The following is a 16,728-nucleotide window of genomic DNA, read 5'->3' as shown; positions in this document are numbered from 1 at the left end:
ATTTATATTTTTTTTGCATAGATTGATTCATTGTTAATATGGCAAGAAAGTTTGTGGTTTCCAGGACACGTTTGTAATGGTTGAACAAGATTTATTATAGCTAGAAAAAGCATAGCTTAAAATAGATACGCCAATTTGGCTTTACTTTTTACAAAACGATGGCAGCACTCTTTTGTGGCAGGTGGCAACTCCGAATAGGCGGCACACGTGCATTTTGTTTTAGTTGTGCTCTCAAAAAATGAAGGTGGCAGCGAAGAAAGTTAAATCCTTGGGCAAACCCAAGGCTGGCATCAGTAAAAAACAGCCCAAACAAGAGACCAACAAAAAGACAGACGCGAAAAAAGCAGAAAAGCTCAAAGATGAAAAGGTTATCGCAAAGAAATCCAAGCAGAAACCAGTGGTGGCTTCAAAAAATATAAAGCCCGCTAAGAAGGGGTCGAAGAAATCACACAAAGAGGATCTGGAGGGTCTTAAGCAGATAGATCCCGAGTTCTACGAGTTTCTCAAGACGAATGACAAGAAGCTGCTGGATTTCAATTTGCTGGATAGCGACGAGGAAGACGAGGACGAAAATGAGAAGGAAGCGGTGGCGCAAAAGGACGCCGACAGTGACAGTGGGGACGACGAGGAGAACGAGGAAAAGTACCACAAGCCCAGTGACGATCTGGCTGTGGCGAGTGATGAGAGCGACTTTGAGGAGGAGGGCGAGGGCGAGGATGAAGCTGCTGCTGTCGGAGGGACTCAAAAGGTCACCCTGAACCTGTTGCGTCAGTGGGAACAGCAGCTGGGTCAGACCAACGTATCCATTGACATAGTGCGCAAAGTGATCCAGGCCTTCAACTCGGCCCTGGCCAGCATCTCCGCTGATGGGGCGGACGGCGGCGAGAACCAGCCGAATGCTGCCGCCTTTAAAGTCGTCGGAGCAGCCTCCTTCAATGGTGTCATCCAGCTGTGCGTGCTCCACTTGCAGCCGGCCATTATCCGAGTGCTGGGCGTGAGGCCCAACAGCAGCCTGCCGCTGCACAAGCACAAAAAGTGGGTCAAGGTGCGCGGCTGCCTGCGCTACTACCTCACCGATCTGATACGCCTCGTGGAGCAGGTATCGAGCGCAAATATACTGGGCGTGCTGCTCAAGCATCTGCATCAGATGGCTGGCATGGTCGCCCCCTTCACGGCCCTGGGCAAGACCATACTGAAGCGTTTGATTGTGCTCTGGGCCACGGGCGATGAAACTGTTCGCGTGCTGGCCTTTCTCTGCATCCTGAAGATTACACGGAACCAACAAGTACGTACAGAAACCGCTTCTCACCGGACTGATTAACGAAAATAATACTCTCTATCTCTCTCTGTCTTCCAGGGGACAATGCTGAACCATGTCCTGAAGGCCATGTACTTGGCCTACGTGCGCAACTCCAAGTTTGTCTCCCCCAACACATTGCCGGGCATCAACTTTATGCGCCGCTCGCTAGTAGAGATGTTCGCCTTGGACTTGAACGTGAGCTATCAGCATGCGTTCCTCTACATCCGCCAGCTGGCCATTCACCTGCGCAATGCGGTGATTTTGAAAAAGAAGGACAGCTTCCAGGCCGTGTACAACTGGCAGTTCATTAATTCCCTACGTTTGTGGGCGGATTTGCTAGGCGCCAGCACCAACAAGCCGCAGCTGCAGCCTCTGGTCTATCCATTGGTCACCATTGCCACGGGAGTGATCCGCTTGATACCGACGGCTCAGTACTTCCCATTGCGCTTCCACTGCCTGCAGACACTGATTTCGCTGGCCAAGGAGACGCAGACTTATGTACCGGTGCTGCCGTTGATTGTGGAGGTGCTGCGCAGCAACACTTTCAATCGCAAACACTCGACGGTGTCCATGAAGCCGTTGCAGTTCACCTGCGTCCTCAGGCTGAACAAGGGCCAGCTGGCGGAGAATGGCTTCCGCGATGAGGTCATCGAGCAGGTGTGTGCCTTGCTGTTGGAATATCTCGCTCACGAGTCGGCGTCACTGGCCTTTAGCGACTTGGTGGTGCCGGCCGTGATGGCCATCAAGGCTTATCTCAAGGAGTGTCGCAATTCCAATTACACGCGAAAGCTGAAGCAGTTGCTCGATAAGATCCAGGAGAGTAGCAAGTTCGTTGAGCAACAGCGCAGCAAGAGCACTGTCACCTTTGACCTGAAGGATGCCCAGGCTGTGGCCGCCTGGGAGCAGCAGCTGCGGCTGAAGCGCACTCCCTTGGATATCTATTATGCCAGCTGGCTGAAGACACACGAGACAAAGAAACGACGCCAGGCGGCTCAGACTGACGAGATCAACTCTGACTACGCTGTGCCGAAGCTGAAGCGGCCGGCGGCCAAGACGGGAGTGCCCGTGCGCAACGAAAACGGCGAGCTGGAGCTGTTCCCCTCCGACTCTGAGGATGATGAGGGTGGTCCGCACATCCCAATGGATGACGACGATGATGACGAGTCGGAAGTTGAGCAGCCCAAGCAGAAAAAGGTCAAGGTGGCGAAGTCCCAAAAGCCAAAGGCTGTTATTCCAGAGCCAACGGAGGAGGCAGCTGTCGATGATTATGACGAGGCCGGGGCGGCTGTTGACATAGTTAAGGACTTGGATTTGAATGATTGGTAGAGCATTAAACTATATAATTAATATATTTACACATTAAATTCATTTAAAATATGTATCCCTTCCCTAAACTACTTCTTTTCTGGTGGATCCCGTCCCGGTATGAATTCGTAGTCTTTGTACTTGGGAAACGTGCCAATGGTTTGGCCCTCCACCTGCTTCGGCATTGCTTTCTCATCCTTGGCCTTTGCATAGGTGGCATCCAGCTCGGCCGCGTTTCGCTTTTTCATGTCCATAATTTGTAGATTTTTCACCAGCTCCTCACGCGTCGGGGGTTCTTCACGACGTCCCCGCAACCAGGCCTCCCATTCGGCGGTTAATTCTTGATCGAACGCATCCTTGTCTGCCGGCTCAAACCAACGCGAGGATTTGCGCTTTCCAATCGCGGGGTTTGCCGGAATCTCAAAGTATTTGTTGCCGAAATAATCTTCTCCAATGTAGTTGCCGCGGAATTGACGCGGTCGCAACGAATTCCAAAAGTTTTTGAAAATAATACCAAATATATCACGCGTCGGCTTCTGGGCCATGCTGCTTTTTGATTTGTTTTGTTTTTATTCAAATTTGAAAGTAAAATTAAATTGAGATTTGGGTGAATGAATTTTAAGGTTAGGTCCTACTTTTGTTATGACATTATCAGCTGTTGGACTGTGCAGTGCTGCAAACTGCCTGAGGTAAGGCGGACGTATTTAAATCCGAAAATTGTGCTTCAGTGGCAGCGAAAACGGACTAAACCAATCTCGATGGAAAACAGCTAATAAATCTGTGCGAAGACTGTTGTTATTGTATACCATGTCGTGCAGGAGTAGTCCCACACCAGCCGAGTAAGTGAAATGCTCCCCCGACCAGCTGGAAGTTCCAATATAGACGACATCCTCCGTGATCATGTAGGAATTATGACTGACACGTCCGTGGGCGATCTTTTCGTGAGCCTCTGTGGTGGGAACCACAAAGCGGCGCTGCAAAATGAGAAAGATAAGTTCATGCTGATGTCAATTTTATGCCTCACCCACAATTTCTATGTCGACTTCTTCCCTCAGCTGGGAGAGGGCCTGCAGCGAGCGTAGAAAGTGATCTTCGCTTGGATCGGAATACTTCCACCAGGATATGAGCAGTTTGATGACCACTCCTCTTTCGACGGCAGCCTTGCGCAGAGCATTATCTATAAGCGGCCAATATTCTACCTGGCTTTCGTGCCTCAATAATGGATAATAATCCACCAAAGCAATGTAGACGAGTTCCGTCGCCTTGTCGATGGCATTAAGGACGGCATCTAGTTCATGCGCACGCCCTGAGGCCGCCAGCGGAGGCGGTGAACTGGAGATGTAGGCGTGCATTGTGTAATTCATGTTCACATTTAGCAGCAGTGGTCGCCGCTGATTGATGTGCGTGTGATAGATCCAGGGCCAGTAGCTGGGCATATCGTTGCTGCCCAAGTACCAATAGGCCTTGAAAATCTTTCCCAGATCACGGGTCAGATGGGGACAGTTTTGGCCCAAAACACCCATTTCCTTGCGCTGGCTCAGCGAACGCCAGTCCATGTTGGCGCTGCCAAGGTAGAAGTGCTGTCCATCCACAATCCAGAAATTCCCGCGCAGCCGCTCAACTGCCACCACATCGGCAGCCCCGTAGTTGGAGAAGATCCTGGCGTCCGCATGCCAGATACTCTCCTGGCTGCGGTTCAAGGCGATTCGTATGCGCAGCTTCGGCCTACCCGCATCGCCATTGGAGAGCAGGCGCTGAAAGAGCTGATCCCCATGCTGAGTGCTGCTGCTGTCATTGACACCGACACCGCGTAGCGTCCAGTAGGGTGCGGCAATGTCTACAGAGGTCTTTGCCTTGCCCAGCAGCAGCTGCCAGGCCTCGAACGTGCTGAGGGTCATCACCATCAACTGAGGGTGGTTGCCGCCGCTGTAGTTGAGGCCTGTGGGCAGGCTCTCCACCAGCTGGAGTTGGCATGGAAACGCGGCCGCAACTGGGCCAGGGGTGCTTGCGTCTGCTCCCTCGTTGCGGTGGAACGTCTCCCAAGGCAACAGCAGGACTATCAGCACAAGAACGAACAGTATGAAAACTGGTATGATGTACCCGTGACCACAGCAGCACACTTTTCGCTCATCTCGCGCGACAATATTGCAGTTTGGCCGCCTGCAGCAGGATGAGGTTGATGGAATATGATCTGCTTGTGTGGCCACTGGCTGGTAGTCCACGGGTATGTCCTGCACCCCACGACGCTCTGACATGGCGCTTGGCCCTGGCTGACTCTGACTGCGCTTCAACAAACATGTTTCCCAGTGTTTTACTTATTTATTATTCGCACAGTTGTTAGAAATGGGCCGCCCGCCTACGCAAGCAAACGGTCCAGTAATGGGTAGCACCAGCGAGCGTACGATTAACCCATTGTCGACCAGTGGGTATTAAAATACACTCCACGAAAGAGATGAAGGTTGAAGAATTTTACCGAAGTTCAGGTGAAAGATATCGTAGTAATTTTTTTCGAAGTAACGAAAAGGATTAATCTACAAGAATAATTTGCAAAAAGTATTATTTTCCACGGTTTAACTAAAGTTTGTCAAATAAATAAGTTTGTTTTAATAAATGTGGGTTAAGTGGGTGGAACTCTCGCACACTGGCGGGACCCCCACTGCATCCGCGGTTCGCAGTCTGTTTTCTGTTGTGTTAAAATCTTCCGGCTGAGAGGGCTGAAAATTTTGATACGCGGCTGGGCTTGAACTTGGAACTTTTTGTGCTGTAATCAAATCTCGACGTGTTCTCTACGTACTTGCAAATTAGGCAAATAAACGCGAAATAATGGCTGCGAGACTAATGAGTGCCCAGGCACAGGTACGTTGATTGCCGCGCGTTTGTGTTCTGCCTGCCTATCGTGCGAATTTCCAATAGAAACCTAAACCTACGTACACCCCAATCAAATTTTATCAAGACTGGAGGAACAGTGCAAAAAAAAAAAAATTATGCGAAAAATCATGCGTATTCATGTGCAGGATCTTTAGGATGGGGAAAAGTGGCCAATATTTTTGCTCAGTTCTTTTCTAACCTAAAAACGAAATCAAAAGTTGTTACCTAACACCGAGGTACATTGTGATAGTGATTCCCATCCCTTCCCTCCTATCCCCTGCCGTTCCTACTCCATGGCTAAGCTACAAACGCATCTCTTGGTTGGAAAAGGCTGGTGCATCAGTGGGCGGTGCATTTCAATTAACACCATTTTGGATCTATTATAATTTGCATTTACATAATAGCTGCGCTGCCTGCCGTGGGTTATTTAACCAGGAGATTTGCTAGCATATATCTTGGGTCCGGTCGGTCCGTCTTATCTGTGACAGGTTTACTTACATTCAAGATAATGCCTAAAACTAAATATAGCTTCAATTAAATGTTTCTTAGCAATTGTATCACGCGCTCGCCAATGGTTTTTTGCAAGGGCTTCACTGTACGGTGTTCTGTACTGTCTGTGTCTTGCCAACAAGTTAATGACCCTATTTGTCGACGTAATTGCATTGCAATTTCGATTTTGTTTGGCTTTCTTTTGGTTTCTAGAATGTTGCAACAATGTACAAATTAATCGGGTGATATTTGCTTTTATATGTAAAATAGTATACATATATTGAAATAATTTATCATTCGTTTATCTGATAAATATACATTTTTATCTAGTACAGAACTACATACATATTTCTTAAAAGCTTAGCATTATTTGTATATAAATGTGTATGATTTGATATTACATTACAGATTCATTGTGCCAGTTCATTGATCTTAATAATTTTGCACAATATAAAATATAGTAGCAAAACCCGTGACTCTTATGCAAATGTGTATATGTGTGTATGCATATAGATGGAATATACAATCAGCTGTCCACATAACGAGCAGTAAACAAGTCTTAAATGCATCCATTTTTTAGATTTTCAAGATATTTTTTGCAGCCTCTTGTAAAGCTGGTTACATGAGAAAATAAGTTTGCATTGGAAAGTGGCAATAGTTTGAGCTAATTTTGATACTTAAATATATTTTAACCTGTTATTGACGCGGCATATTGATGCTAAGCTCGAGACGCACAAGCGAATGCTGAACAAGAGAATGCTCGAGAATAGTACAACAAGAGTATACTTGTCGTCTGCATGAAGCCACAAATTGATGATCGACTCTAGCTTCTACTGTATTTAGTAGATCAAACCCTTATCAAGAACCCATCTAATATAGGCTCTTAATTACGATTTAGACATTTCCTTGATAACGCGGCTTCAATCAAATTAATGTTGAGAGGGCCCGTGACATGTTAATCTAGTGTTTATTACGCTCTAAACGAATCCATCAAATAAGAAACAAGCACAGTGTCCACCCCAACCAAACGATTTGATAATAAACCACTCGGTAGAGAGGACAGACGGATGGAGGCTGCACTGTACTGTCCCGGTTGTTGACTTTAGTGAGAATATGTGCTAATTATACGATGTACGATCTTGATCTGGTTTTTCAGGTGTGCAGGCTGGGCAAAAATGTTGTCAGCGAAACAGCGATGGTGCGCCAGTTCCATGCCTCCTGCTACTCGGCCTCGAAGGTGGCCCTGTCCAAGTTCGACTCGGACGTCTTCATGCCGTACGAGAAGCTGAACCAACGACTGGATGTGGTTCGCAGTCGCCTTAATCGCCCGCTGACGCTGTCGGAGAAGGTGCTGTACTCGCATTTGGATGATCCCGCCAATCAGGATATTGAGCGCGGCACCTCGTATCTGCGCCTGCGACCCGATCGCGTGGCCATGCAGGATGCCACCGCCCAGATGGCTCTGCTGCAGTTCATCTCGTCCGGCCTGAAGCGAGTGGCCGTGCCCTCGACGGTGCATTGCGATCACTTGATCGAAGCGCAGGTCGGTGGCGTTAAGGATTTGGCCCGCGCCAAGGATCTGAATCGCGAGGTCTACGAGTTCCTGGCCAGCACCTGCGCCAAGTATGGGCTGGGCTTCTGGAAGCCAGGCAGCGGTATCATTCATCAGATCATTCTGGAGAACTACGCCTTCCCCGGCCTCCTCATGATCGGCACTGACTCCCACACCCCCAATGGCGGCGGTCTGGGTGGACTCTGCATTGGAGTGGGCGGCGCTGATGCCGTCGATGTGATGGCCGACATTCCCTGGGAGCTCAAGTGCCCCAAGGTGATTGGTGTCCATCTCACGGGCAAGATCAGTGGCTGGACCTCCCCCAAGGACGTGATCCTGAAGGTGGCCGACATTCTGACCGTTAAGGGCGGCACTGGTGCCATCATTGAGTACCACGGCAAGGGCGTTGACCACATCTCCTGCACGGGAATGGCCACCATCTGCAACATGGGTGCTGAGATCGGTGCCACCACCTCGCTGTTCCCGTTCAACAAGCGCATGGGCGATTACCTGAAGTCCACCGGACGTGCTGGCATTGCCGCCGAGGCCCAGAAGTTCCAGTCCAAGATTTTGACGGCTGACAAGAACTGCGAATACGATGAGCTGATTGAGATCAATCTGGATACCCTGGAGCCGCATGTGAATGGCCCGTTCACCCCCGATCTGGGCCATCCCATCAGTAAGCTCGGGGAGAACTCCAAGAAGAACGGCTACCCCATGGACATTCGTGTGGGTCTGATTGGCTCCTGCACGAACTCGTCATACGAGGATATGGGCCGTTGCGCCAGCATTGCCAAGGATGCCATGGCCCATGGCATCAAGTCGAAGATACCTTTCAATGTGACCCCCGGCTCGGAGCAGATCCGTGCCACCATTGAGCGAGATGGAATCTCGGAGGTGTTCGACAAATTCGGCGGTACTGTGCTGGCCAACGCCTGCGGGCCCTGCATTGGCCAGTGGGATCGTCAGGATGTGAAGAAGGGCGAAAAGAACACCATTGTCACGTCGTATAACCGTAACTTTACCGGACGTAACGATGCCAATGCGGCCACCCATTGCTTTGTGACCAGTCCCGAGCTGGTCACCGCCCTGTCGATTGCCGGTCGTTTGGACTTTAATCCGTTGACGGATGAACTTACCGGCTCCGATGGCAAGAAGTTCAAGTTGAAGGCCCCGTTCGGTGATGAGTTGCCCGCCAAGGGTTTCGATCCAGGTCAGGATACCTACACCGCTCCCCCAAAAGTGAGTATCCATTGAGATTTCTTTGTCCGTTTGGTTTTTCCTTTTACATTTTCATGTTTTCTCACAGGCTGGCGAATCTGTTTCGGTTGCTGTGGATCCCAAGTCGCAGCGCCTGCAACTTCTGGAGCCCTTCGACAAGTGGAACGGCCAGGATCTGACCGATCTTACCGTGCTGATCAAGGTCAAGGGAAAGTGCACCACTGATCACATCTCGGCGGCTGGTCCCTGGCTGAAGTATCGCGGCCATTTGGACAACATCTCCAACAACATGTTCATTGGAGCCACTAATGCAGAGAATAATGAGATGAACAACATCAAGAACCAGCGCAATGGCTCCTGGGGCGGTGTACCCGATGTGGCTCGCGACTACAAGGCCAACAATGTCAAGTGGGTAGCCGTCGGTGATGAGAACTACGGCGAGGGTTCGTCCCGCGAGCATGCCGCTCTGGAGCCACGTCATCTTGGTGGCCGTGCCATCATTGTCAAGTCCTTTGCCCGTATCCACGAGACCAACCTGAAGAAGCAGGGTCTCCTGCCACTGACCTTTGCCAATGCCGCTGATTACGATAAGGTATGAGGGGTTTATCTATTCGATTTGAAGTGCCAAAAATAATCAAGATCTGTTTTTTTAATAGATCCAACCCACGAGCAAGATTTCCCTGCTCAATTTGAACGACCTGGCGCCCGGCAAGCCCGTCGATTGCGAGATCAAGAACGGCGACAAGGTCGATAAGATCAAGCTAAATCACACATTGAACGACCTGCAGATTGGATGGTTCAAGGCTGGTAGCGCTCTCAACCGCATGAAGGAGCTGGCCGCCCAATAAATGGCGCCCCTTGAACTTACTTAAGATCCCCCCGTATCCAAAACGATTCTGTTTACCCGATCCTATCAGATACCAGATAGGTGTAGACACATACTCAGACACACAACGCAAGCAATCAAGTTTATGGTATTGTTATTCAATTTTTTTTCAAATTGTTTATAGATTTTTGTGCTATTTTAAAAAGTGAATGAACATGTAACCGAGCGAGAATTAGAGAGAGTTTTATATACATACTTATAATTATACAAACATCTATTATTATTATTACTATTATTATTTTGTAATTCTTGCTTTGCAATGTTTCCTTCGATATCGATTTTGATTATGTTTTGCGAACTTGTCTGAGCAGATCTGCAGATTGCGACGACTATGAAGACGATGAAGTGCGAATAAAACTTAAAGTAAATATACGTATTGAACTGACTCTTTTATTTGAACCCGAAATCGGACAATAAAACCCATCATCATCGCATCATTCACACAGGATTAACTAATTGTATCAATTATACGATTTAAGAAGGTACCAGAGAGTTGATATTATTATAAACTATTGGAAAATAAAGCATAATAGCAAGAATGGTTCGAGTTTCACGGCTAGTATTTTTTGGTACAGTTTTTTAAACCTTTTGATTTACCTTAAAAACTTTTAATATTTGATTGGTATAATGAAGCGTTATTTAAGAGTCGTTTAAAGTAAAAAAGGTTATAGACTTTAAACAACATTATCGAAAAAAACGATATATGTCAAAATACAAATTTGTTTTATTTTATAGATGGATTAGATATAGATTTTATTTTGTTTTTTTTTTCGTTTTATTTTTATCAATAGTCAAAATTCCCAACCCGAAAAATGAGTTGTCATCGACATGTTGGTGCTCCCAAGAGAATCACATCCGCACCTATCGAACCAACCACCTCACCTATAACTGTGGAGTCTCCAGAGCTCACGCGTAGAATGATGAAATTTCTCAAGTTGATTGCTCTGTATAAAGACCACGAATGCCTGTGGCATCAATGCCATATGGATTTTTTCAATTTACCCTTGAGGGAGAAGGTCTGGCAGGAGATTGCCGGAAAGATGAAGAAAGGCTCAGATGCCGAGCAATGGAAGAACTTGATCTACAAGCTACGCTATAGTGTCGAACTGGAGCGTATACAACAGCAGGCGGCCAAGTTCCAACCGGATATAGATCTGGAACCGAAACTGCAATACGGGGATAAAATGCAGTTCTTAAATCACATGTTTGACAGAAAATGGTGTAAATCTCCCTTTCGCACAAAGACTGTAAGTTGCAACGAATTCTTCTTTACAATTGATTCAGTCAGAATCTTCTTCCTATAGTCCACTCAACGTAAATCGGAATGCTTCATGCTGTTGTCTGACAGCACAGGTCTGACATCGTATGCCCGCAAGCTGAAGGCATTGGAAAACCTAAGGAACAAGTGCTCACCTTATGTACTCAGTCCCGAGGCCTTTCGCAAGGTGCAAATATTGCTGCAAGAAAAGAGAATTGAAAGCCTACCCATAGGACCAGGGATACAAGAATAGAATGTCGACTTGACAAAGGCTTGAAAGAGGTTTCGGCTTTGGCAACAGGAACAGAAAAAGACTGCTTAAAGAATGGTGACTTTCCAACCTACCCATAGGACCAAGCCAGGAACACAAATCCCACAATAGTGGGATTAGTCTGCGGGCCTCTATTAGTACCTACGACATTTACGATGATGATGATGAAGCTGAGATTCTCGACAACTTCAGCGAGCATTGAAGTACAACTTACGCAAATCTCTGCCGGTTTGGAAAATAGTTTTGGATGGGATCTTAATACATTATTATTTGGAAAATATAAATTTATTAAATAGAGTAACTAGTCTCCAGCCTCACCATAGGACCAAAGCAGGGAACGGACTGTCAGCAGTGCCATGATTAAATATAAAACGCATGTAAATCGCTTTTTCGTTTTATTACATTTTTCTTGCATCATCGTAATCGGGTTTTTTTTATTGTTGTTTCTGGTGTTTTTGCCATTCTTTAAATATAGACGTTTTTATAACAATTCATAATTTTAGCTTACCATATAATATTTCTTGTTTCTATATTCTTACAATTTGTTTGTTTTATTTGTATTTTTCGTTTTCTGTTTTGCAAACACATGCCTTTCTTTTGCCTCGGAAAACACTGCTGTTACAACTTTCAGAACTGGGACCATTTTGTATTTATTTAATATCTGTACGAATATATATATCATATCTATATATATATCATATATATTTCTTTATGTATATAACTAAAAATGCGTAATTTAATTGTTTTGTTTTACGTGTTTTTTTTTTTGTTAGAGGAGGGGAGAGGCATTTCCTTTTCATAAAAGGAAGAAAACATGCAAATGTACATAATTAGTATTTTTTAGGGGGGGTGGGGCAAACAGTTTGCCTTTCCTTTTTGTTTTGCTTAATTCCGCATTAATTACAAACATTTATCGATATTAAGAACCTGATTTGTTGTTGTTTCAAAAGCGGGAACTATATAGTTGTATTTACGCTTCAGTTACTCTCCGCTCGTTTCACGTTTCTCTCTTAAAGGCAGCTCTCTATCGGGGGAGGATCAGTATCAGGATCGGTGTCGGGATCAGCTACCAAGCGTCGCTTTGCCTCAGGGGGCAAGACTGGATCGTTCGATCGATCAGTTGCGTTTTTCCTACTCTGAAGCTCCCGCATAGTACGGCTGCAACTGCTGCTGCTGTCTGGTGCTGTTATTGTTTCCTCTATTTCTATGAAATGGCTGTTGAAAGATTTGGTTTGAGCGCATCATTCCCACTCAGTGGTACCCGGCGGCTTGGCGGTCAAGTCGTAGAGTACCCGCGAGATGCCATCCAGCTTGGTTATGTCGCGCACCATTTGATTAAGGACCTATTAAAGAACGAGTATACAAATCAATCCTGTATTGCAGATCAAGTGTACGAGTATGTAAAGATTCCACACTTACTTGCAATGGCAGTTGCACTGATCCAGGCACAGCCGGCACTCCAGTCATAAAATCGTTCGTTATGAAGGGACGCAGAACCACCGATCTTCTGCAGGAGGGCGTCCTATTGATGGGATCGCGATCAAAGTGCACGGGTATCAGAACGACAGGCATCTGTGAGATTTTCCTGTACAAGCCCGCTTGCATGATAATCTAAAAATGGGTCAGGTCATATAATCCGGATATTATGGATTATAGATTCTCGTACCTCATTTGCAATGGCATCGGCTTGCCGGAGCTGCGACAATACCACCGTATTGAGGGTTGTGTGCGTTATGTCCGTAACCAGATACTGAACGGGCTCCCCAAAGATATAGCATACCCTATTGACATTATGCAAAATACGCGGTATGATCTTTGCTAGGAAGAGCAGGTCCATCCAGTTGGGCTCTTGACTCGTAGACAGCCCCACCACGTAGCTGTAGCTGCGTTTGTCGCCTTGCACACCCACAGACCGGATGGGCAGCAGGGTAGCCTGGATCGTTGAGTTGGCAGAGATGCGCAGTAGCTCTATTTGTTCGGCCTCACTGGTGGCGCCCGTCACTCGATTTATGAGCGCATGGTTCTTCTGCAGTTTGTTTTTATAGTCCACAATAACACGCACAATTACCTATAAAAAAAAGTGCATTAGATATTGTGATCGAGTGATGATTGAGCGGCTGGTACTTGCCTGAGTCTCTGAATAGTCCTTCTCCATGTAAGCCTCCTCGGCACACAGAACGCGGATGGCCAGACCGGGACCTGGGAAGGGTTGTCGCTCGACTAGCTCTGGTGGCAGACCCAGATCATTGCCCAGATCTCGTACCTCATCCTTGTGAAAGTCGCACAAAGGCTCTACGACGCGTCCCGCATTGCGGAGTTCTCTGCAAAAAGGGTTTCCGATTGTTACGTGATGTTAAAGGATCAGGTGTAGAGATCTGTCTAACCTAATCAGATCCGTGTCATTGTGATGCGTTTTGATTGTTTCTGCATTCGTGCTGACCATATTCGATGCAGACTCAATTAAATCCGGCCTGAGGGTGCCCTGGGCGAGCATAACTTCTTCGGGTTTGAGTTTCAGAAAGGCCACCACATCGTTGGTCACCTTTACGAATATATCACCAATTATCTTGCGTTTCTCCTCGGGGTTGTAGGTCTGGCAGAGCATGGGCGTCTCAACGACCGAATACTGGCCGGGTCGCTTTACTTGCGTGGTGCCCTTGAGGAACGTATAGCATTCCTTTCGTACAATCAAATCGATGCCAATTTCGCGCAACGAACGCTCCACCTTTTCACTTTCGTTCTTGCGCATGAAACCTGTTCGTTGGATAAATATATATTCCATTGAGTTTATCTTTTAAACGAATGATTATGCCTACCATTATCTACATGCACGGCAATTATTTGATTAGGGTATAGGGCACGGCGCAACAAGGCTGCACATACACTCGAATCAACACCGCCACTGACCAAGAGCTGCAAATAGCAAGACATTTCAATTGGGGATTACGGTTTAAATGATTCTTTAAGGTATGGACAACCTACCAAGACTTTATTACTGCCCACTTTCTCTCGTATGTACCGTATGCACTCCTCCTTCCTGCTGCCCATTGTGAAGTTTGGCGTTAGTTCGCAGATTTCATAGAGAAAATTTGATAGCATCTGTTTGCCATTGATGGTTAGATCCACCTCTGGATGGAACTGGACGCCATAGATGCGCAACACCTCGCTGTAGATGGCCGTGACGATGCGGTTCGTTGACCAACCCCCCACCTTTAGCTTCTCGCCCACTCGCTCCACGCTGTCCCCGTGGGTGAGCAGTACGGACTGTGTGCGACTGAGGCGGCTGTAAGAAAACGGATTTCCACATTAATAAAAGAAACAAAATCTACAGTAAATGGTAGTTATTGTTAGGCCACGTGTAGATCAGTTGATAGACTGCTCTAAACTGAACTGTTCTTGGCTTAAAAGATTACTCTGGCAGCATTGTATCAGCATTCAATTAAGCTTAATCGATTTGAACACTTTCTTTTTGCTGCCATCGGATTGGGAGTTTCTCTGGGCTTTCGCTCACCTGAACAGCGGGCACGAGGTCTCAATCTCAATGTTCTGTTGGCCATCTTCCCGGACGTCCGTCTTGAGAACGCTGCCGCCAAACTCTTTGTTGATTAGCTGCATGCCATAACAAATTCCGAGCATGGGAATTTTCAGCTTAAACAGATCCGGATCGTACGTGGGCGCATCCTCGGCATACACGGAATTGGGGCCGCCGGATATGATGATGCCCCGATAGCCATTATTCCGTATCGTTGCCGCTAGTGTATCTAGGGGCAGTATATCCGACTCCACGAGCAGTTCCCGCACCTTGCGATCGATAACCTGTAAAGCAACAAAAAATATTTTGAGTACGGAATGTGGAACAAAGCAATGTCTTGACTCTTACCTTGCCGTACTGTGCTCCCGCATCCAGTATAACAATCTTATCGTGCCGCAGGCCGTTCTCCGCTGTGCCCAGAAATATGCCTGAATTCATTTCTTTATCGTTGCAGCACTGTAAAATGGAAAAGAGGATTGGAAGAAGTGTTCGATGTGATTATCAGATCTCGACTATCACTGGGTTAGCATTGCCCTGGGCGCTTTATATGCACCAGATCTGAGGCTGTAATCGAAGCAGAGGCTACAAGGTTGCAAGCGGGCTGGGAGTTGGGGCTAGGGGCTAGAAGAGACGCTCACATACCGGTAATAGCTTGTGGAGCACTCGTAGAAACATTCAACATGCAGAAAGCCAGGGCAGACGCGACGCAGTGCATCCAACAGAGAGAAGGGAGAGACACGACACAGACACGACACAATTCTACGATAGACAACAAACATTTCCATTCATTTTCTACCATCAGAGGCAGGGCCAGCACGGTTTATGGAAAAGTGAAAAGTGCACAGAATTTATGAGTGGGGCATCGAGTGGACGGGTGCAGTGCAGTGCAGTGCGGAGTATGGTGTGTGGAGTGTCGAGTGGAAACTCCAAGGCAGAAAACAAACAAAGCAAGAGGCGTCTACTAAATGATTTTCACTCCTCCAGCAGCTGCTGATGGGGCAGTGGCGGATATGGATGACACGGCAATCTGATTATATATATATATATCTTTTTGTTCCTATATTTCAAATAAAAACTTATACCCTGGCCCCCAGCAGCAGGAGGAGCAGGATGCGAGGAGGGGGGTGGCCCGCCTGCTGACCGCGACAGATGACATGCAGAACGCAAAAATGCCGAAAGAGCGTAATAGAGGAAGAGTGAGCGAGTGAGTGAGCACTAGAGAGAGAGAGAGAGGAAACTGGGTTGACAGGGGCGAGGTAGAACGAAAAACAGGGAGTGGGGCAATATGCCGATGAATGGCAAGAGCAAAAGAAAATATGCGCAGGGAAAATGTGTGTGCAAAAAAATGTGAAAAAGCGAAACTGCAATCATCGCCAATCGAAAATTTTTTGAATTTTTTTTTTGTTATTATTCTCTGGCAACTCTGCGTCTCTAGCCCTGTCCCCATCACCCCTACCAAACTATACTCCTTGGGGACAAAGGTGGTGCAGCATTAGGTCACTTGGTTGCGGCTGCGGCTGCTGCTGCTGCTACTGCTGTGATGTAAGCCAAGTGCTGCTGTTCTTCTCCAGAGACAGAGACAAAGCTCTCGCTGGAATACATTTGATAAGGCCAACATGCAAAAGGTTATCAAGAAGCAGCAGCAACAACAACAACCTCGTGGCTGAATTGTAACTTAATATAATGCACAGGCCCTCACTCACACACACATGCTCACGCGCAAGCACACACAAGCACACGTGAGCTAGGAAGACGACACACGGCAGAGGTAGGTCCGCCACCGCCTGAAGCGGCGCTTATAACCACAAAATGGCCACGAGAAAGATGTTTGCAAATAAATCAGCTTGAAAATGGGCAATGCAATAGCCTGGCCTGGCTTGGCGATGTGGTTAAAGCGGAGATTGCACATGCACTGGAGGAGAGAGGTGTGGTGTGGGCAATGGGCGTCGTGTAGGTGGTGGGACCAAAAGCAAATGCTGCGCCGCATGGTAATAATTGAAGGTGCGCTCGGTGGAGTGAGACAAAAGCGGTAGATGAGAACAGGGC

The 16,728-nt window shown here is 47.1% G+C and overlaps 6 protein-coding genes and 1 non-coding gene across 8 annotated transcripts; 3 read left to right on the top strand and 4 right to left on the bottom strand.

Annotated features, from left to right (window-relative positions):
• Positions 1-184: 184 nt before the first annotated feature.
• Positions 185-2,651, top strand: LOC108162751 (nucleolar complex protein 2 homolog). Its single transcript, XM_017297630.2, has 2 exons — positions 185-1,285; positions 1,358-2,651. The coding sequence occupies exons 1-2, from the start codon at positions 239-241 to the stop codon at positions 2,624-2,626; spliced, it is 2,316 nt and encodes a 771-aa protein (XP_017153119.2). The 5' UTR covers positions 185-238; the 3' UTR covers positions 2,627-2,651.
• LOC108162753 (NADH dehydrogenase [ubiquinone] 1 alpha subcomplex assembly factor 2) lies at positions 2,611-3,250 on the bottom strand. Its single transcript, XM_017297633.2, has one exon. It carries the CDS (start codon positions 3,148-3,150, stop codon positions 2,695-2,697), a length of 456 nt encoding a protein of 151 aa, XP_017153122.1. The 5' UTR covers positions 3,151-3,250; the 3' UTR covers positions 2,611-2,694.
• A 33-nt stretch (positions 3,251-3,283) lies between these two features.
• Positions 3,284-5,178, bottom strand: LOC108162752 (phospholipase D3). 2 transcript variants are annotated; one of them, XM_017297631.2, is made up of 2 exons: positions 3,634-5,178; positions 3,284-3,579 (listed from the first exon to the last, which is right to left on the bottom strand). In XM_017297631.2, exons 1-2 carry the CDS (start codon positions 4,858-4,860, stop codon positions 3,310-3,312), a joined length of 1,497 nt encoding a protein of 498 aa, XP_017153120.2. In that variant the 5' UTR covers positions 4,861-5,178; the 3' UTR covers positions 3,284-3,309. The 2 variants fall into 2 exon arrangements, with proteins under 2 accessions (XP_017153120.2, XP_033250024.1); XM_033394133.1 differs by having other exon boundaries at positions 3,421-3,554.
• A 119-nt stretch (positions 5,179-5,297) lies between these two features.
• LOC108162750 (probable aconitate hydratase, mitochondrial) lies at positions 5,298-9,997 on the top strand. Its single transcript, XM_017297629.2, has 4 exons — positions 5,298-5,461; positions 7,119-8,756; positions 8,824-9,327; positions 9,392-9,997. The coding sequence occupies exons 1-4, from the start codon at positions 5,429-5,431 to the stop codon at positions 9,581-9,583; spliced, it is 2,367 nt and encodes a 788-aa protein (XP_017153118.2). The 5' UTR covers positions 5,298-5,428; the 3' UTR covers positions 9,584-9,997.
• Positions 9,998-10,357: 360 nt separating this feature from the next.
• LOC108164239 lies at positions 10,358-11,428 on the top strand. The gene is made up of 2 exons (XM_017299873.2): positions 10,358-10,868; positions 10,926-11,428. The coding sequence occupies exons 1-2, from the start codon at positions 10,434-10,436 to the stop codon at positions 11,130-11,132; spliced, it is 642 nt and encodes a 213-aa protein (XP_017155362.2). The 5' UTR covers positions 10,358-10,433; the 3' UTR covers positions 11,133-11,428.
• Positions 11,429-11,536: 108 nt separating this feature from the next.
• Positions 11,537-15,504, bottom strand: LOC108161886 (GMP synthase [glutamine-hydrolyzing]). Its single transcript, XM_033394132.1, has 10 exons — positions 15,325-15,504; positions 15,031-15,138; positions 14,662-14,966; positions 14,133-14,433; positions 13,967-14,063; positions 13,535-13,904; positions 13,279-13,471; positions 12,817-13,218; positions 12,570-12,761; positions 11,537-12,493 (listed from the first exon to the last, which is right to left on the bottom strand). Exons 1-10 carry the CDS (start codon positions 15,355-15,357, stop codon positions 12,392-12,394), a joined length of 2,103 nt encoding a protein of 700 aa, XP_033250023.1. The 5' UTR covers positions 15,358-15,504; the 3' UTR covers positions 11,537-12,391.
• LOC117189211 lies at positions 14,493-14,629 on the bottom strand. Its single transcript, XR_004473267.1, has one exon.
• Positions 15,505-16,728: the final 1,224 nt, after the last annotated feature.

Source organism: Drosophila miranda, chromosome 4, assembly GCF_003369915.1.
Source record: "Drosophila miranda strain MSH22 chromosome 4, D.miranda_PacBio2.1, whole genome shotgun sequence".
Taxonomy (NCBI): Eukaryota; Metazoa; Arthropoda; class Insecta; order Diptera; family Drosophilidae; genus Drosophila; species Drosophila miranda.
The sequence above is the reverse complement of the archived record's forward strand: the minus strand, read 5'-3'. Positions and strand labels throughout refer to the sequence as shown.